This window comes from Juglans regia, chromosome 1 (genome assembly GCF_001411555.2).
Source record: "Juglans regia cultivar Chandler chromosome 1, Walnut 2.0, whole genome shotgun sequence".
In the NCBI taxonomy this organism is placed as follows: Eukaryota; Viridiplantae; Streptophyta; class Magnoliopsida; order Fagales; family Juglandaceae; genus Juglans; species Juglans regia.
Window position 1 is genome coordinate 15,504,856 of NC_049901.1, and position 12,796 is coordinate 15,517,651.

General features: G+C 35.9%; 1 protein-coding gene across 1 annotated transcript; it reads left to right on the plus strand.

Annotated features, from left to right (window-relative positions):
• The first annotated feature begins 9,910 nt into the window (after positions 1–9,910).
• Positions 9,911–11,899, plus strand: LOC109011145 (peroxidase 17-like). Its single transcript, XM_018992225.2, has 3 exons — positions 9,911–10,275; positions 10,409–10,600; positions 11,097–11,899. The coding sequence occupies exons 1-3, from the start codon at positions 10,081–10,083 to the stop codon at positions 11,709–11,711; spliced, it is 1,002 nt and encodes a 333-aa protein (XP_018847770.1). The 5' UTR covers positions 9,911–10,080; the 3' UTR covers positions 11,712–11,899.
• The last annotated feature ends 897 nt before the right edge of the window (positions 11,900–12,796 follow it).

The following is a 12,796-nucleotide window of genomic DNA, read 5'->3' on the forward strand; positions in this document are numbered from 1 at the left end:
GTAAAACATCTTATGTTTATTCCACTTTTTGTACCAATTTTCATATATTTGTCATAAATTTTGGAACTCCGATACGGAATTAGCGCGAATCGACCAACATGTATTTTCTATTTTCGTTACAATTTCACAATACAGTTGTCTTAATTAATTTCTTTTATCCAAAAGTGTAATCACTACATTTCTGACTTTTGGAAATAATTGCAATTCACGGGGGACATGAACGTCTTCGTAGCTACTGACTAGTCACGCATGAGAGCAATGCATGCAGTTCCTTGGAAGAAACAAATTCTCTTGAATTAATTTCTTGCAGTTCGTTGTTGTCATATATATATTGAGACTGATAGCCACGTGAGCACCTTAATTTAAGTTGAGAGTTATGAATTTTATGGAAACTGAATATAACTCTAAAAATAAGAAATATTTTAACTATAAATAGATTATATAAAAATAATTTTATAAATTAATTTAATTTCATATAATTCATTATATTATAAAGTTATTTTTATTATAAAATAAATTTAACGGATTACATAAATTCACGTCAGTTTGTTAGATTAATTTTATATAATCTTTTTATGATTTTAAAGATTAATTGCCTAAATTTAAAGTTTAAACAAGCTTTATAAATCATCAGACAAATATATATAATAAAATGTTATTTTTCATCTTAAATTTATATAGCATTCTTCGTTTGGGCCTTATTAATTGCTTAATTTAGCCCATTTTCCTATTAGTGTAAGGGGTAATTTTGGGCACAAATACAAATCTTTGTCTCGTATGGTTCTCCCTAGTCCCAATATTGGCTATAGAACATACGACTGTTCTCCTGATTTTTACCACATAGCATACTTAATCATCTAGGCTATGTATTTTATGATTATACCATCTAATAGAAAAATTGAGAAAGAAGAAATTGAATATAAAATCAGAGCTTGTTGAACAAATAATGATCTCATTTCTTAGGCTTGAAGGGAAAATTAACATTATTATGAAATGAAAAAGACTATCACTATCAAGTGTTTGTGAAACGTTGTCAAAGAATATTTTCTTTTAGCATATTGGTATACCCTGTACTCATATTCCTTAAGTGCACAAAGGTTTCCATATATAGACATTTAGTCATAACAGAATTTGTCATATGGTCACACCACGATGACACCTAGCTAACCAGGTCACTATTTCAATTACACAAATATTCTTATGGAAGATTTTATTTTATTGAATAGGCTCTAATGCTCTAGAAGCTTCCTTGAGGTGTGTTGATCTGAGGCAGGTACATCTGTTGCCTTAACATCCCCCCTCGATGCAAGCGGCACTGGAGTGAGACTAAGGCTTGATCGAAGTTGGGAAAACCTTACAGATGAGAGAGGCTTTGTGAGAATATCTGCTATATGATCCTTGCTTGAAATAAATGAAACTTGAAGTAATGTGGCTGCAACTCGTTCTCTCACAAAATGGTAGTCCAATTCAACATGCTTGATTCAAGAATGCAAGACAGGATTGAGAGACAAGTATGTAGCACCAAGATTGTCACACTATAAAGTAGGAGGTGCAGTAAGAAAAATGAAAAGTTCACATAATAAAGACTGCAACCAAAGAAGCTCACAAGTAGTGTTAGCAATAGATTTGTACTCGGTTTCAGTAGAGGACCGAGCAATTATGGGTTGATTCTTAGAATCCCAGGAAATAAGATGAGTGCCAAAATAAACACAAAACCCACTAGTAGATTTACGATCATCAAGGCACCCAACTCAGTTAGCATTAGAGAAAGCAAACATTGAAAGGAGGAAGAAGGTGAAAAACATAAACCTAAATGTCGAGTATGGTTGAGATAACGAACGATTCATTTGACAGCCTGTTAATGGGGAAGATGTGGACAATACATATACTAACATACTCGAATGACCGCAAAGGAGATATTAGGTCTTGTGAAAGCTAGGTACTGAAGGCTGCCAACTACATTACGATACCACGATAGATCCTCAAAAGAGCAACCATCAAATGCAATAAGCTTTTTAGAGGATGACATAGGTGTAGAAATCAACTTAGAATTGTGCATGTTGGTTCGAATTAAAAGGTCAGATATGTATTTACATTGAGGTAAAAATAAACCAGCGGATGATCTATTTACTTCAATACCCAGAAAGTAATGTAAAGGTCTGAGATCTTTAATAGGAAAATATGAATGTAAAGAGTCTATGAAATCTGAGACAAGTGTAGGATTAGACCCCGTGACTATTATATCATCAACATAGATCAAAATAAAAATACAATCAGAGGCATGTTTTAGTATGAACAAAGAGGAATCTGAACTAGAACAATGAAAACTGAGAGTAAGTAATTTATCACTGAGCTTAGCAAACTAGGCCCTAGGAGCCTGCTTCAAGCCATCTATGGATTTTTGTTCAACTTACAAACATTTGCTGGGAAGTCAGGATTCAAGAACCCAGGAGGTTGTTTCATTTAGACTGCTTACTCAAGGTCCCCAGTGCAAGAAGACATTCTATATGTCGAGCTGTCGAAGAGACCAGTTAGAGGTGATAGCAAGGGAAAGCAAAAGTCGAATGGTAACATGTATGACTAGGTTGAACATCTCATTATAATCGAGACCAAGTTGCTGATGAAATTCCTAAACTACAAGGCGTGCCTTACAGCACTCAAGAGTGCCATCAGCTTGACGCTTTGACTTGAGGATCCATTTGGAACCAAGGATATTGAAGTCTGGAAAGGGAGGGACCAAATTCCACACTTGGTTGTGGAGAAGGGCGGCAGTTTTAGAGTTCATGGCTTGACGCCACTCAAGGTATTTGGACGCTTTAGAGAAGGATAAGGGCTCTTCCGGTATTGGAGAAGGCTGAGAAGCCATTTTGGGAGAAGATTCAGGGAAAGAGAGTAACGGTTTGAGAGTTGGCCAGAGAATGGTTCCACTGGTAAGACGTCGGGGATAATAAATATTTGACTGTGAACGGGTAACCAGTAGATGGGAGGTAGGTTGCACGATTTGAGGTGAGGGAGTGGGAGATTCTGACGAGGATAGGGCTGGGGAGCCATCTCGAGTAGAAGAGGAAAGTGAGGAAGGAGACCTAAGTGTGATATCAGGCTAAGATATTGAAGTGAGTTGTGATGGGCTAGTGAGAGGGATTGGGCCTGGAATTGGCTGAGTATTTTGAGGTAGAATAGGAGTGAAAAGTGAGGTAGGAATAGAATTAGAAGTAGGCCCACGGAAGGGTGAGTCCAGAGATGAATTTTGAGGAGAAGTGGACTTGGGTTGTGGTTCAAAGGGGAATGATGTCTCATTAAAGGTGACATCCCTAAAAATATAGGTTCAGCCCGAAGGGATATGAAGACAACAATAACCCTTGTGATCTGGGCTATAGCCAATAAAGACACAAAGTTTAGAGCAATAGTCTAATTACGAGTAAACGGCCTTAAGTTGGGTCAGCAGGCAGACCCAAAAAGACATAGGAAATTATAATCCGGGATTTGGTCCATTAAAACTTCAAAAGGGGACTTATGTTGAAGAATTGATGTGGGCATGCGGTTAATTAGAAAATTGGCAGTTTGAAAGGCTTCTACCCAATATTTTTTAGGGACTGAAGCATGAGATAAAAGTGAAAGACCCGTTTCAACAATGTGTCGGTGACGACGTTCAACACTTCCTTTTTTTATGTGAATAAGGGTAAATGATTCTATGAGAAATGCCACGAGATTTAAAAATCGATTTAAGAGGGCGAAATTTCCCTCCCCAGTCTGACTGAACCAAAAAAACATTTGTAGAAAATGTATTACTAACAAAACGTAGGAAAACAAGAATTAAAGAATAAGCATTTGATTTAAATTGTATAGGAAATAACCAAATGAACTTGGAGAAATCATCTACAATTATCAAATAAAACCGTGAGCCATTAGTAGAGAGAACAGGTGATGGACCTCATACATCCAAAAATAAAAGTTGAAAGGGCATGTGAGTGCGAGATGGAGATGAAGGGTGCGGGAGAGCATGAGCTCTAGAATGCGAGCAAGCAGAACAGTGACCAAGGGTAGCATTGGAGGTGAGAGGAAGTCGAAACCTACGAAGAATCAATGAAGTGGTGCTAAAAGAAGGGGACCCAACCTTGAGTGCCAGAGTTGAGGTGAGGTATGGGTGCCAATCAATACTTGCGGAGAGGATGCTGTCGAAGGCACTATAGGTGACGACAAGACATACAAGCCATCTTCAATATGGCCCTGGAGAATAACTTCCCGGGAGCATGAATCCTTCACAAAAAAAAAAAAAGCTAGAGTGAAATTCAAAAAAACCACTATTGTCATGACAGAATTGACGAACTACGAGGAAATTGCAAGATATAGAGGGAACATGAAATAGAATTCGCAAAAGAAAATTGCCAGAGGAGGAATGCATATGAGTTGATCCCGTGTGTTGGATTGGCAAGGTGGGCCATCGCTCATGCTAACTTGGTTGGAGCCTTGATATGGAGTAGAATCGACATTGAGATTGTTGAAATTAGATGTTAAGTGGTGTGTAGCTGCAGTGTCTAGGAACTAGGAGGAAGGGGATGATGTGGTTGTGGGGAGAGACGTATAGTTAGTAGTGAGGGAAGTTTGGGTTGGGGCCTGATATGTTTGGTTGAACTGATGGTAACATGTGTGCAGTATGACCTGGTTTAGAGCATACTTGGCAAACAGGGCAAGGACCCATTCAAGTTGAGAAGGAGTTTGAGGATTGGCCTCCAGTACAAGCACTATTGAAAAAACCTCTGCCGCTACTACATCCACGCCATCCACCACAGAAGGAGGAATTACGACCACGATTAGAACCAAAGGAAGAAGTTGGTCTAGTCGTAGTGTTATGCTGCCAAAAAGTAGTGATTGGGCTTGATGAGCAATGCGAGACTCATAGTTAAGGAGGTAGCTATAAATTTGATGAGGTGAAAGTGAATCAGGTCGTGTAGTGAGGGAAGTAACAAGAGATTCATCGTTTGTGCCAAGACCGGCTAGAAGGTAGATAGAAAACTCAGAATCAGAAAGGGAATGACCAGTGGCTCCTAAGGAAGCAGCCAGTGCTTTGGCTTTGGTATAATATTTTGAAACTGATTCAGGTCCTTTTTTTAGTGTGGCTAGCTGATGCTTGGTATGAACTACACGACCAGATGATTTTGCAGAAAAGAGATTTTGAAGGGTGGTCCAAACCTCACAAAAGGTTGCCCAATCAAGGACTTGAGCCAAAAACATTATCAGAGAGGGAGGAATTGATAGCCGAAATGATCATCCTGTATAATTCATCATGTATGTGCTGGGTTAGGTTTGTCATCAAGAATGAGAGTGGGCATGGGGAAGGAGCCATCGACAAAACCATAGAGTTGGTGACCTTTGAAGAGCGGCACAACTTGTGCCTTCCATAAGAAATAGTTGTCGATTGTGAGTTTGATAGTGATGAAATGTGTGACTGAGTTGATGATGAAGGTGTTAACAGTGGGTGATTTTTTTGGTGACTCCATGAGGTGGGAGAAAGAATTGTAAAAAACAGTTTGGACGTGGGTCCTTTAGGCTCAGTATACCATGATGAAGTGAAAAAAGACTAACTACCAAGTGTTTGTGAAAAGTTGTCAAAGAATATTTTCTTTCAGAGTATTTGTATACCCTGCACTCATATTCCTTCAGTACACAAAGGTTTCCATATATAGATATTTAGCCATAACAGAATTTGTCCTATGGTCACACCACGGTGACACCTAGCTAGTTAGGTCACTATTTCAGTTACACAAATATTCTTCTGGAAGATTTTATTCTCTTGAATATTCTCTAATTCTCTAGAAGCTTCCTTGAGGTGTGTTGATATGAGGCCGGTACATATCTGCCTTAACATCGAATGTGTGCAAAGGGAATAAAATTTCAAAAGGAAGTAAGAAAGGGAAGGAGGTATAACGAACCTAAATATACCTTTAAAGATTGATTGTTCAAAGTTAAAGTATAAACAAACTCCGTGAGTCATCAAAAAAATATAGATAATGAGAAAAATTTTCAACTATCATGTACAATGGATGTGGCATGTTTTAATTATGGACAATGTTATATACCATCTTAGAGTGTGCACTCTCCACATGCTCCTATTGAAAAAAAGTCGAAGTCATTATTAAAAATTAATTTTTTTATGTGAGTTCTATAGTTACTCATTTTTTCTAAAGGGAATACGAACAACATATTTTAAGACTGCAAATATAATTTATCTTTAAATATTTTTTCCTTACAATAATCTATATAAGAAACCACACGTACAACTTAGTACACCAAAACCAATTATATAAATGAAAATTAACCATAATTTCAAGACGAAAAATAACAATATTTCTCTATGTAAAGAGTAGCGCATTATTGAGTTTCATATCCGATCTCCGACACCCCAAATAAACTTAATTAATCCATTTTTTGGGGGTAATTAGCATCAATTACGAGTTCTAAGCATTAGATGATTGACCAGTAAATAGTAATCTCGATCCCGAAAAAGAAATCTGTATTAATGAATGTTTTTCACCCTCTAAGCAAAGTGGTAACGATTGACGTGCCATTAATTGGTGTATTAAATTTTATAATAATATTGAAGTGCCACACAGCTGGTTTATTCTTATATACATTCATGCACGGAATCAGTACGGGATGTGGCTTCAAAATCCAGACTGAATATGGATTCTGAAGGCTATAAAATTGTAAAAAGTTTCGATACATGATTTGACCTTTTTAGAGCAATATCGTGGGTGCTGCAATAGTAGAGAAATTGGATCATAATCCACCATCCACATGAACCACACCAATATGATATATCTATGATCATATATCATACTCTTTATCCAAACTTTCAATTTGCTATCGGTCACTCAAACTCTTCACCCAGTTGGCTTCTAGTTCCCCCCAACCAAAACCCTTTGATCATGTATTGACACCCATGCAATTATATGTATATGGATCTTAGTGTAATAAATATAGTAAACTCCCCATACTATATATATATATATATATATATATATATATATATCTTTTTAAACGGCGTTTAAATTAAAAAACTATACAAAAATCTTGATTGTGATCCAGTTTGTCTACTATTGCGGCATTCATGATGCTCATCTAACTTAAAAAAGTCAAATGTATCAAGATTTTTGTATAGTTTTTTAATTTCAACACCGTTTAAAAAGATATATATATATATATATATATATATATATGTGGTCATTTGTGAACTCTCAGTTTGCTTTGGTCCTTCAAACTCTTCACCCAATTTGCTTCTGCTGCCCCCTTCTCTCCAACCAGAACCTTCTCATATATTGTCAAAATGTCCCTCATGCAATATATATATATCTACTTATATATAAAGCGCGAAGAAGTCTGTAACAGTATTTTCGTCTAATATTTTTTTTTCAATTTTACCCCTACTTTTATTCCAAAATTACGGTTTTGCCACTGAGAATTTTCCCATTTTGCCCCTGTCTCTCCCGCGCGCGAGCCCCTCCTCCCCTCTCTCCCGTTCGTTTCTTCATCTGCTACGGTGCGCCGCCGCATGCCGTCGTGCTCGACACCGCCGCTCTCATTCTCTTCCCCTCCGACCGGCGTCCATTCCCTTCCAATCCCAGCCCTTCTCGTGCTGCCGTTGACCGCCACGAGCGAATCGAAGCCGCGGCCTGTCCGATTCTTCGTCGCCTCCAGTGCTCCGCCGCACGCCGGCGTGGCCAACACCGCCCCACCCATTCTCTTCCCCTCCGTCCGGCGTTCCTCCCCTTCCAATATCAGCTCCTATCGTGCCGCCGTTAACCGCCACGACGAATCCAAGCCGCCGCGGCTCTGTTTTTTTTTTTTTTTTAATTTTTTAATTTAATTTAATTTAATTTAATTGATAGGAGCGTTGTGTCTTTATTGTGTTTTATTTACTTTAATTTTAAATTATGTAAATATTGAATTGAATTGTTACAGTTTCATTATAAATCTAATTTTTTTCTTTTATTAATGGTTTTTGTTTAATGATTTATTAAGAAATAAACTTAAATATTTTTTTTTCATTTTTGGATAAATTGAATAGTTTATTAATTAACTTGAAATTAATTACACTATTTGAGGTAGATCTATAATTTTTAATGTACTATAGTTTGTTTAATTTTTTTTAAAGGAAAATGATAGGATTACTACTCTCCTACTACTCATTTACTACTCTTTTTATATTTGATTTTTTTTAAATTTTTTATTTTACTTAATGGTTAAGGAAGTGATTATTAATAAAATTATATATTTTTTTAATTTTTTCGATTAAGGATGTTAAAAGAATATTTCAAAGAAAATGATAAAAAAATAAAAAATTTGAAATTAACTATGAGTAGTAATTGGGTAGTAATAGGATAGTAACCCTATCATTACCTTTTTTTAAATGTAAAGGATGAGACTTTATAAAATATATGATTAAATTATTTAATACTTACCACTGTAGTTTTGAATTTTAAAACTGACACATTATATATTTATTTTGAAAATAACAAATATACAACATGTGCATCCAACTATAATTATTAAGAGTAATAATAGTAGATTGGTTAGTATAATTACAAATTTTCATAAGGAAATAAATTATAACTTCTTAATAATTTAAAAATATAATATGTCATTATTACTATTTTATTTACCCAAATGTGAAAATGTTAAATAAATTAATGCTTTTTATTGTTATTATTTTTTATAGTGTTTCTGTTTTAATAATATTAAAAAGAGTTATGAAAACTTTTGAAATAAATTAAGATGATCTGGTTTGCATTTTTAAATTAAAAGCTAAACTACTTTTGAACTAACGCAATAATTTAACATTATTTGTAGTGTTAAATAATATGGTCTAGAATATGTTAATATATATTAGAACATTTTTAATTTTTTCACTCTCTGGAAATTTATATAATGTTGGAGAGAGTTAGATGAGATGAAATTTTATAAAAAATAATTGAAAGAGAGAAAGAGTTAAATAAAAAAATATTATAAAATTAAAATATTATCAGACACTTAGATTATAATTTTATAATATTATTTTTATTTTAAAATTTAAAAAGATAAATTATATTTTATTTGAAATTTGAAATTTTGAGAAAGTTGTAATGATTATTTTTAAAATTTTGTATTTCAGTTATGTTTAAAAAGGAGATCTGATATGATATGAAAATTTTGGAATAAAATCTATTTTCAAATAGACTTTTATTTGAAAATAAGTAAGGGATGAACAATGTTCTTATCAATTTCTCTCTCTTTTTTCCTTTTTTCTCATCAAATCCGGTTCTCTCATGTTTTTGCTCTTTTGCCGATTAGGTGAGTTTGGATACTGAGGTTTTTTTTTTTTTTTGATAGCTTAGATCCTAATTGAGATGAGATTAGTTGAAATGAAAATTAAAAATTAAATAAAATATTGTTAGAATATTATTTTTTAATATTATAGAAACATTAGTCTTTTAAACAAGAGATTTTTGTAAGGTTAACCAAACAATATTTTTTTTTTAGTAAAAGAAATAATCTTAATTTGCTTATGGATGTTACATTTCATTTAAATGCATTCAATTCTTGAGTTTGCTGCCTAACAAGATCCAAGATTCTCATTATATATTATTTTATCTGGAACTCGTAAAAATACTATTGGATATAAGCATTGATATTAGGGTTTATAATATGAGATAAAAAGGGAAATAATTTAGTTAAAAATCCTTATTCATATGCTGCTTGTGATAATATGATGATTTGCTTTATACGATGATTCTATCTGAAATTGGTCATATTTTACTGCCTATTATACATCTTACAATATTTAATAGTAGACAACTGGACATACGTGGAGCGCACGTTGCCCTTAACTAGTATATATATATATATATGTGTGTAAATATAAATGTATGCCCATAAACTTTTCAAGAAAAAATAAAAAGAGGAGGGACCCATAAACAGTTACCCCTTTATATGATCCATATATAGTTTTCCACACATGCACCCAATGGGCGTTATAAAGCTTCACAGAGATCACAGAACTGGACCATTCACACACCGTCACACCCAACTACTTGTTCTTAAATAATGTCTTCTCTCTTTCTGATTTTTCTTTTATGCATAACCATGGCCACTGCAGCCCAACTCCGGTCAGGTTTTTACTCGGAAACGTGTCCGGAAGCCGAATCCGTCGTCCGACAAGTCATGAAGAATGCCCTGATTAGAGAACCCCGGAGCGTCGCTTCAGTCATGCGCTTCCAATTCCATGACTGCTTTGTTAACGTAAACTCGCAAGGCTAACTCTTATGTTTCAGTTCAGTTTCGTTGTTAATTAGCTTATGAAATTTAGATGCACACACACACACACACACACATATATATATATATGCTAACGGGTGGTTCAATATTATTATAGGGTTGTGATGCTTCTTTGTTGCTGGATGATACAGCAACCATGCTCGGAGAAAAAGACGCCCTTTCCAACATAAACTCTCTGAGATCCTTCGAAGTCATCGATGAAGCCAAGGAGGCCCTGGAAAGGGTTTGCCCCGGAGTTGTTTCATGCGCTGATATCATAATTATTGCCGCTAGAGATGCCGTTGCGCTGGTCTGTATTTTTTACACAGCATCTCTTTTAATTAGTTTTCTCTTTTGGAAAAACAATAACAAAAAACGAAATCAAAGTTGGTATAGATCGACCTTGCGCGCATTACGGTATATTTTGGAAATGAGGAGATCTTTGGCCCCTGCGATTTGTCGCAGAATTCTAGGCCAAAGAGGCCACTTTTCTTGAAACTTTTGTCGACTAGGTCCCCTGTTGGTCTAATATAATATTAACGTAAATGATTTTTTATAGCCCCAAGTCCAAAGTTACAAATACGGCAGTATCATATATAAGATTCCCCCGGAGGCGCATGCACTTTATTAATTTTAGCTAGCCGATGGGGGGCACAGTACTCGTTTGTTTGTGATGAGAAAGTCCGAGAAACTTGTTTTTTTCTTAATATTAATATTAGCATCAAAGATTTTCAGAGATCGATGTATTTTGTTTGTAGTATTTTTCAAAATGATCAAATGATGTCGTTAATGTTGACTCAAACCAGACTGGAGGACCCTTTTGGGAAGTGAGGCTCGGAAGGTTGGACAGCTTAAGTGCAAAGCAAGAAGACTCGAATGAAATCATGCCGAGTCCTAGATCCAATGCCAGTTCCCTCATTGATCTCTTCCACAATTACAATCTCTCTGTCAAAGACCTTGTAGCCCTTTCTGGGTCTCACTCTATTGGCCAAGCTCGTTGTTTTTCCGTCATGTTTCGGCTATACAACCAGTCCGGCACCGGCCAGCCGGACCCTGCCATTGAACCAAAGTATAGAGAAAAGCTTGACAGGCTCTGCCCGTCTAATGTTGACCAGAACGTCACAGGAGACCTTGATGCAACTCCCCGTATATTCGATAACCAGTACTTCAAGGACTTGGTTGCTGGGAGAGGGTTTCTCAACTCGGATCAAACACTTTTTACGTTCACAAAGACTAGAAAGTTTGTGGAGCTGTTTAGCAAAGACCAGAGTGAGTTTTTCAAGGCCTTTGTGACGGGAATGCTGAAGATGGGTGACTTGCAACGGGACCAGCCGGGGGAGATCAGAAGGAATTGCAGGGCTATTAATGGCCGACATATGAACAGATTGTGGGAGTCTGGACGGGAAAGGATCGTGATTTGATTGAAGGCAATATATATTGGAAAATACAGAGATCACCTAGAGAATTCATATACGCTAAAATGTCCACGGAGATGATGTGGATGGGTGTTGGTTGGGGTTTATTCTGAAACAAATACAATGACATGTAACATTAGAAGTGCACTACTCCAGAATTAATTAACGTCTTTGGAACCTTATTAATGTGGTTTTGTTTCCGAATTCCTGCACTACATTGAATTTCAATTTAAACGGTGAAACGTATATAATTCATAAATTAATTTATCATGAGATTAAGCAGGTCAAGAATATTCTGTGTTCCGAATTCACGAAACTTCAAATTGAAATAAGTACGCAGCATAGAATTTTGCATCAACCTTTGGACTCAACAAATTAAGAAGGTTGCCAAAGGCATGTGGCCTGGTTATAGTATAACCCACAGCCCCCAAAATAAAGTTCTATAGTTCGAAACCCCCTCTCCAAAATCAAAAAATAAAATTAAGAACGTTGCAGTTAAAAAGTCTTTGGTTCTCTTTTACAAAACCTCCTCACCTATCGCCTCCTGCCTCCCTGAAAACGAACCCTTGTAGAGTTTCTCCAGGCTCCTCAACAGAATTGAGGAGAAAACTAGCTCAACTCAAATCCAAGTTAATTGGGTCAAGATGTTGAAGATTAGAGGATTTTCTTCTTTCTTGGTGCGTACTTTGATAACTAAATGTTAATATATTCTTTTGATTTCTGTACATAGTTTAGTTGGAGACCCCTCACTCACTCAATGAAGAGTTGAGAACTGCATGTCTCTGCTGTGGCCTCTCCTAGGCCATGAGGCATGAAGACAGCCAATGCCAAGAAACCATAGGGACCAGCAGGAATAGTACCATTTCTGTGATCGTATTTACCCTAGTTATTACTTCTTTTCCTTTTTTTGGCTCTCTTTGCGTACCGATTTTCTTGGATGATTGTCGGGCCCTCACCCCTTTATTTTATCTCCTAGCTAATTTTCAGTAATTTTTAATGACGTTGCAGTATCTTTGCTGTAAACTTGGTCTATCATAATCAGATATTGCCAAAATTCTAGAGGCAGAAATCAGATGCGTGAAGAAGATAAG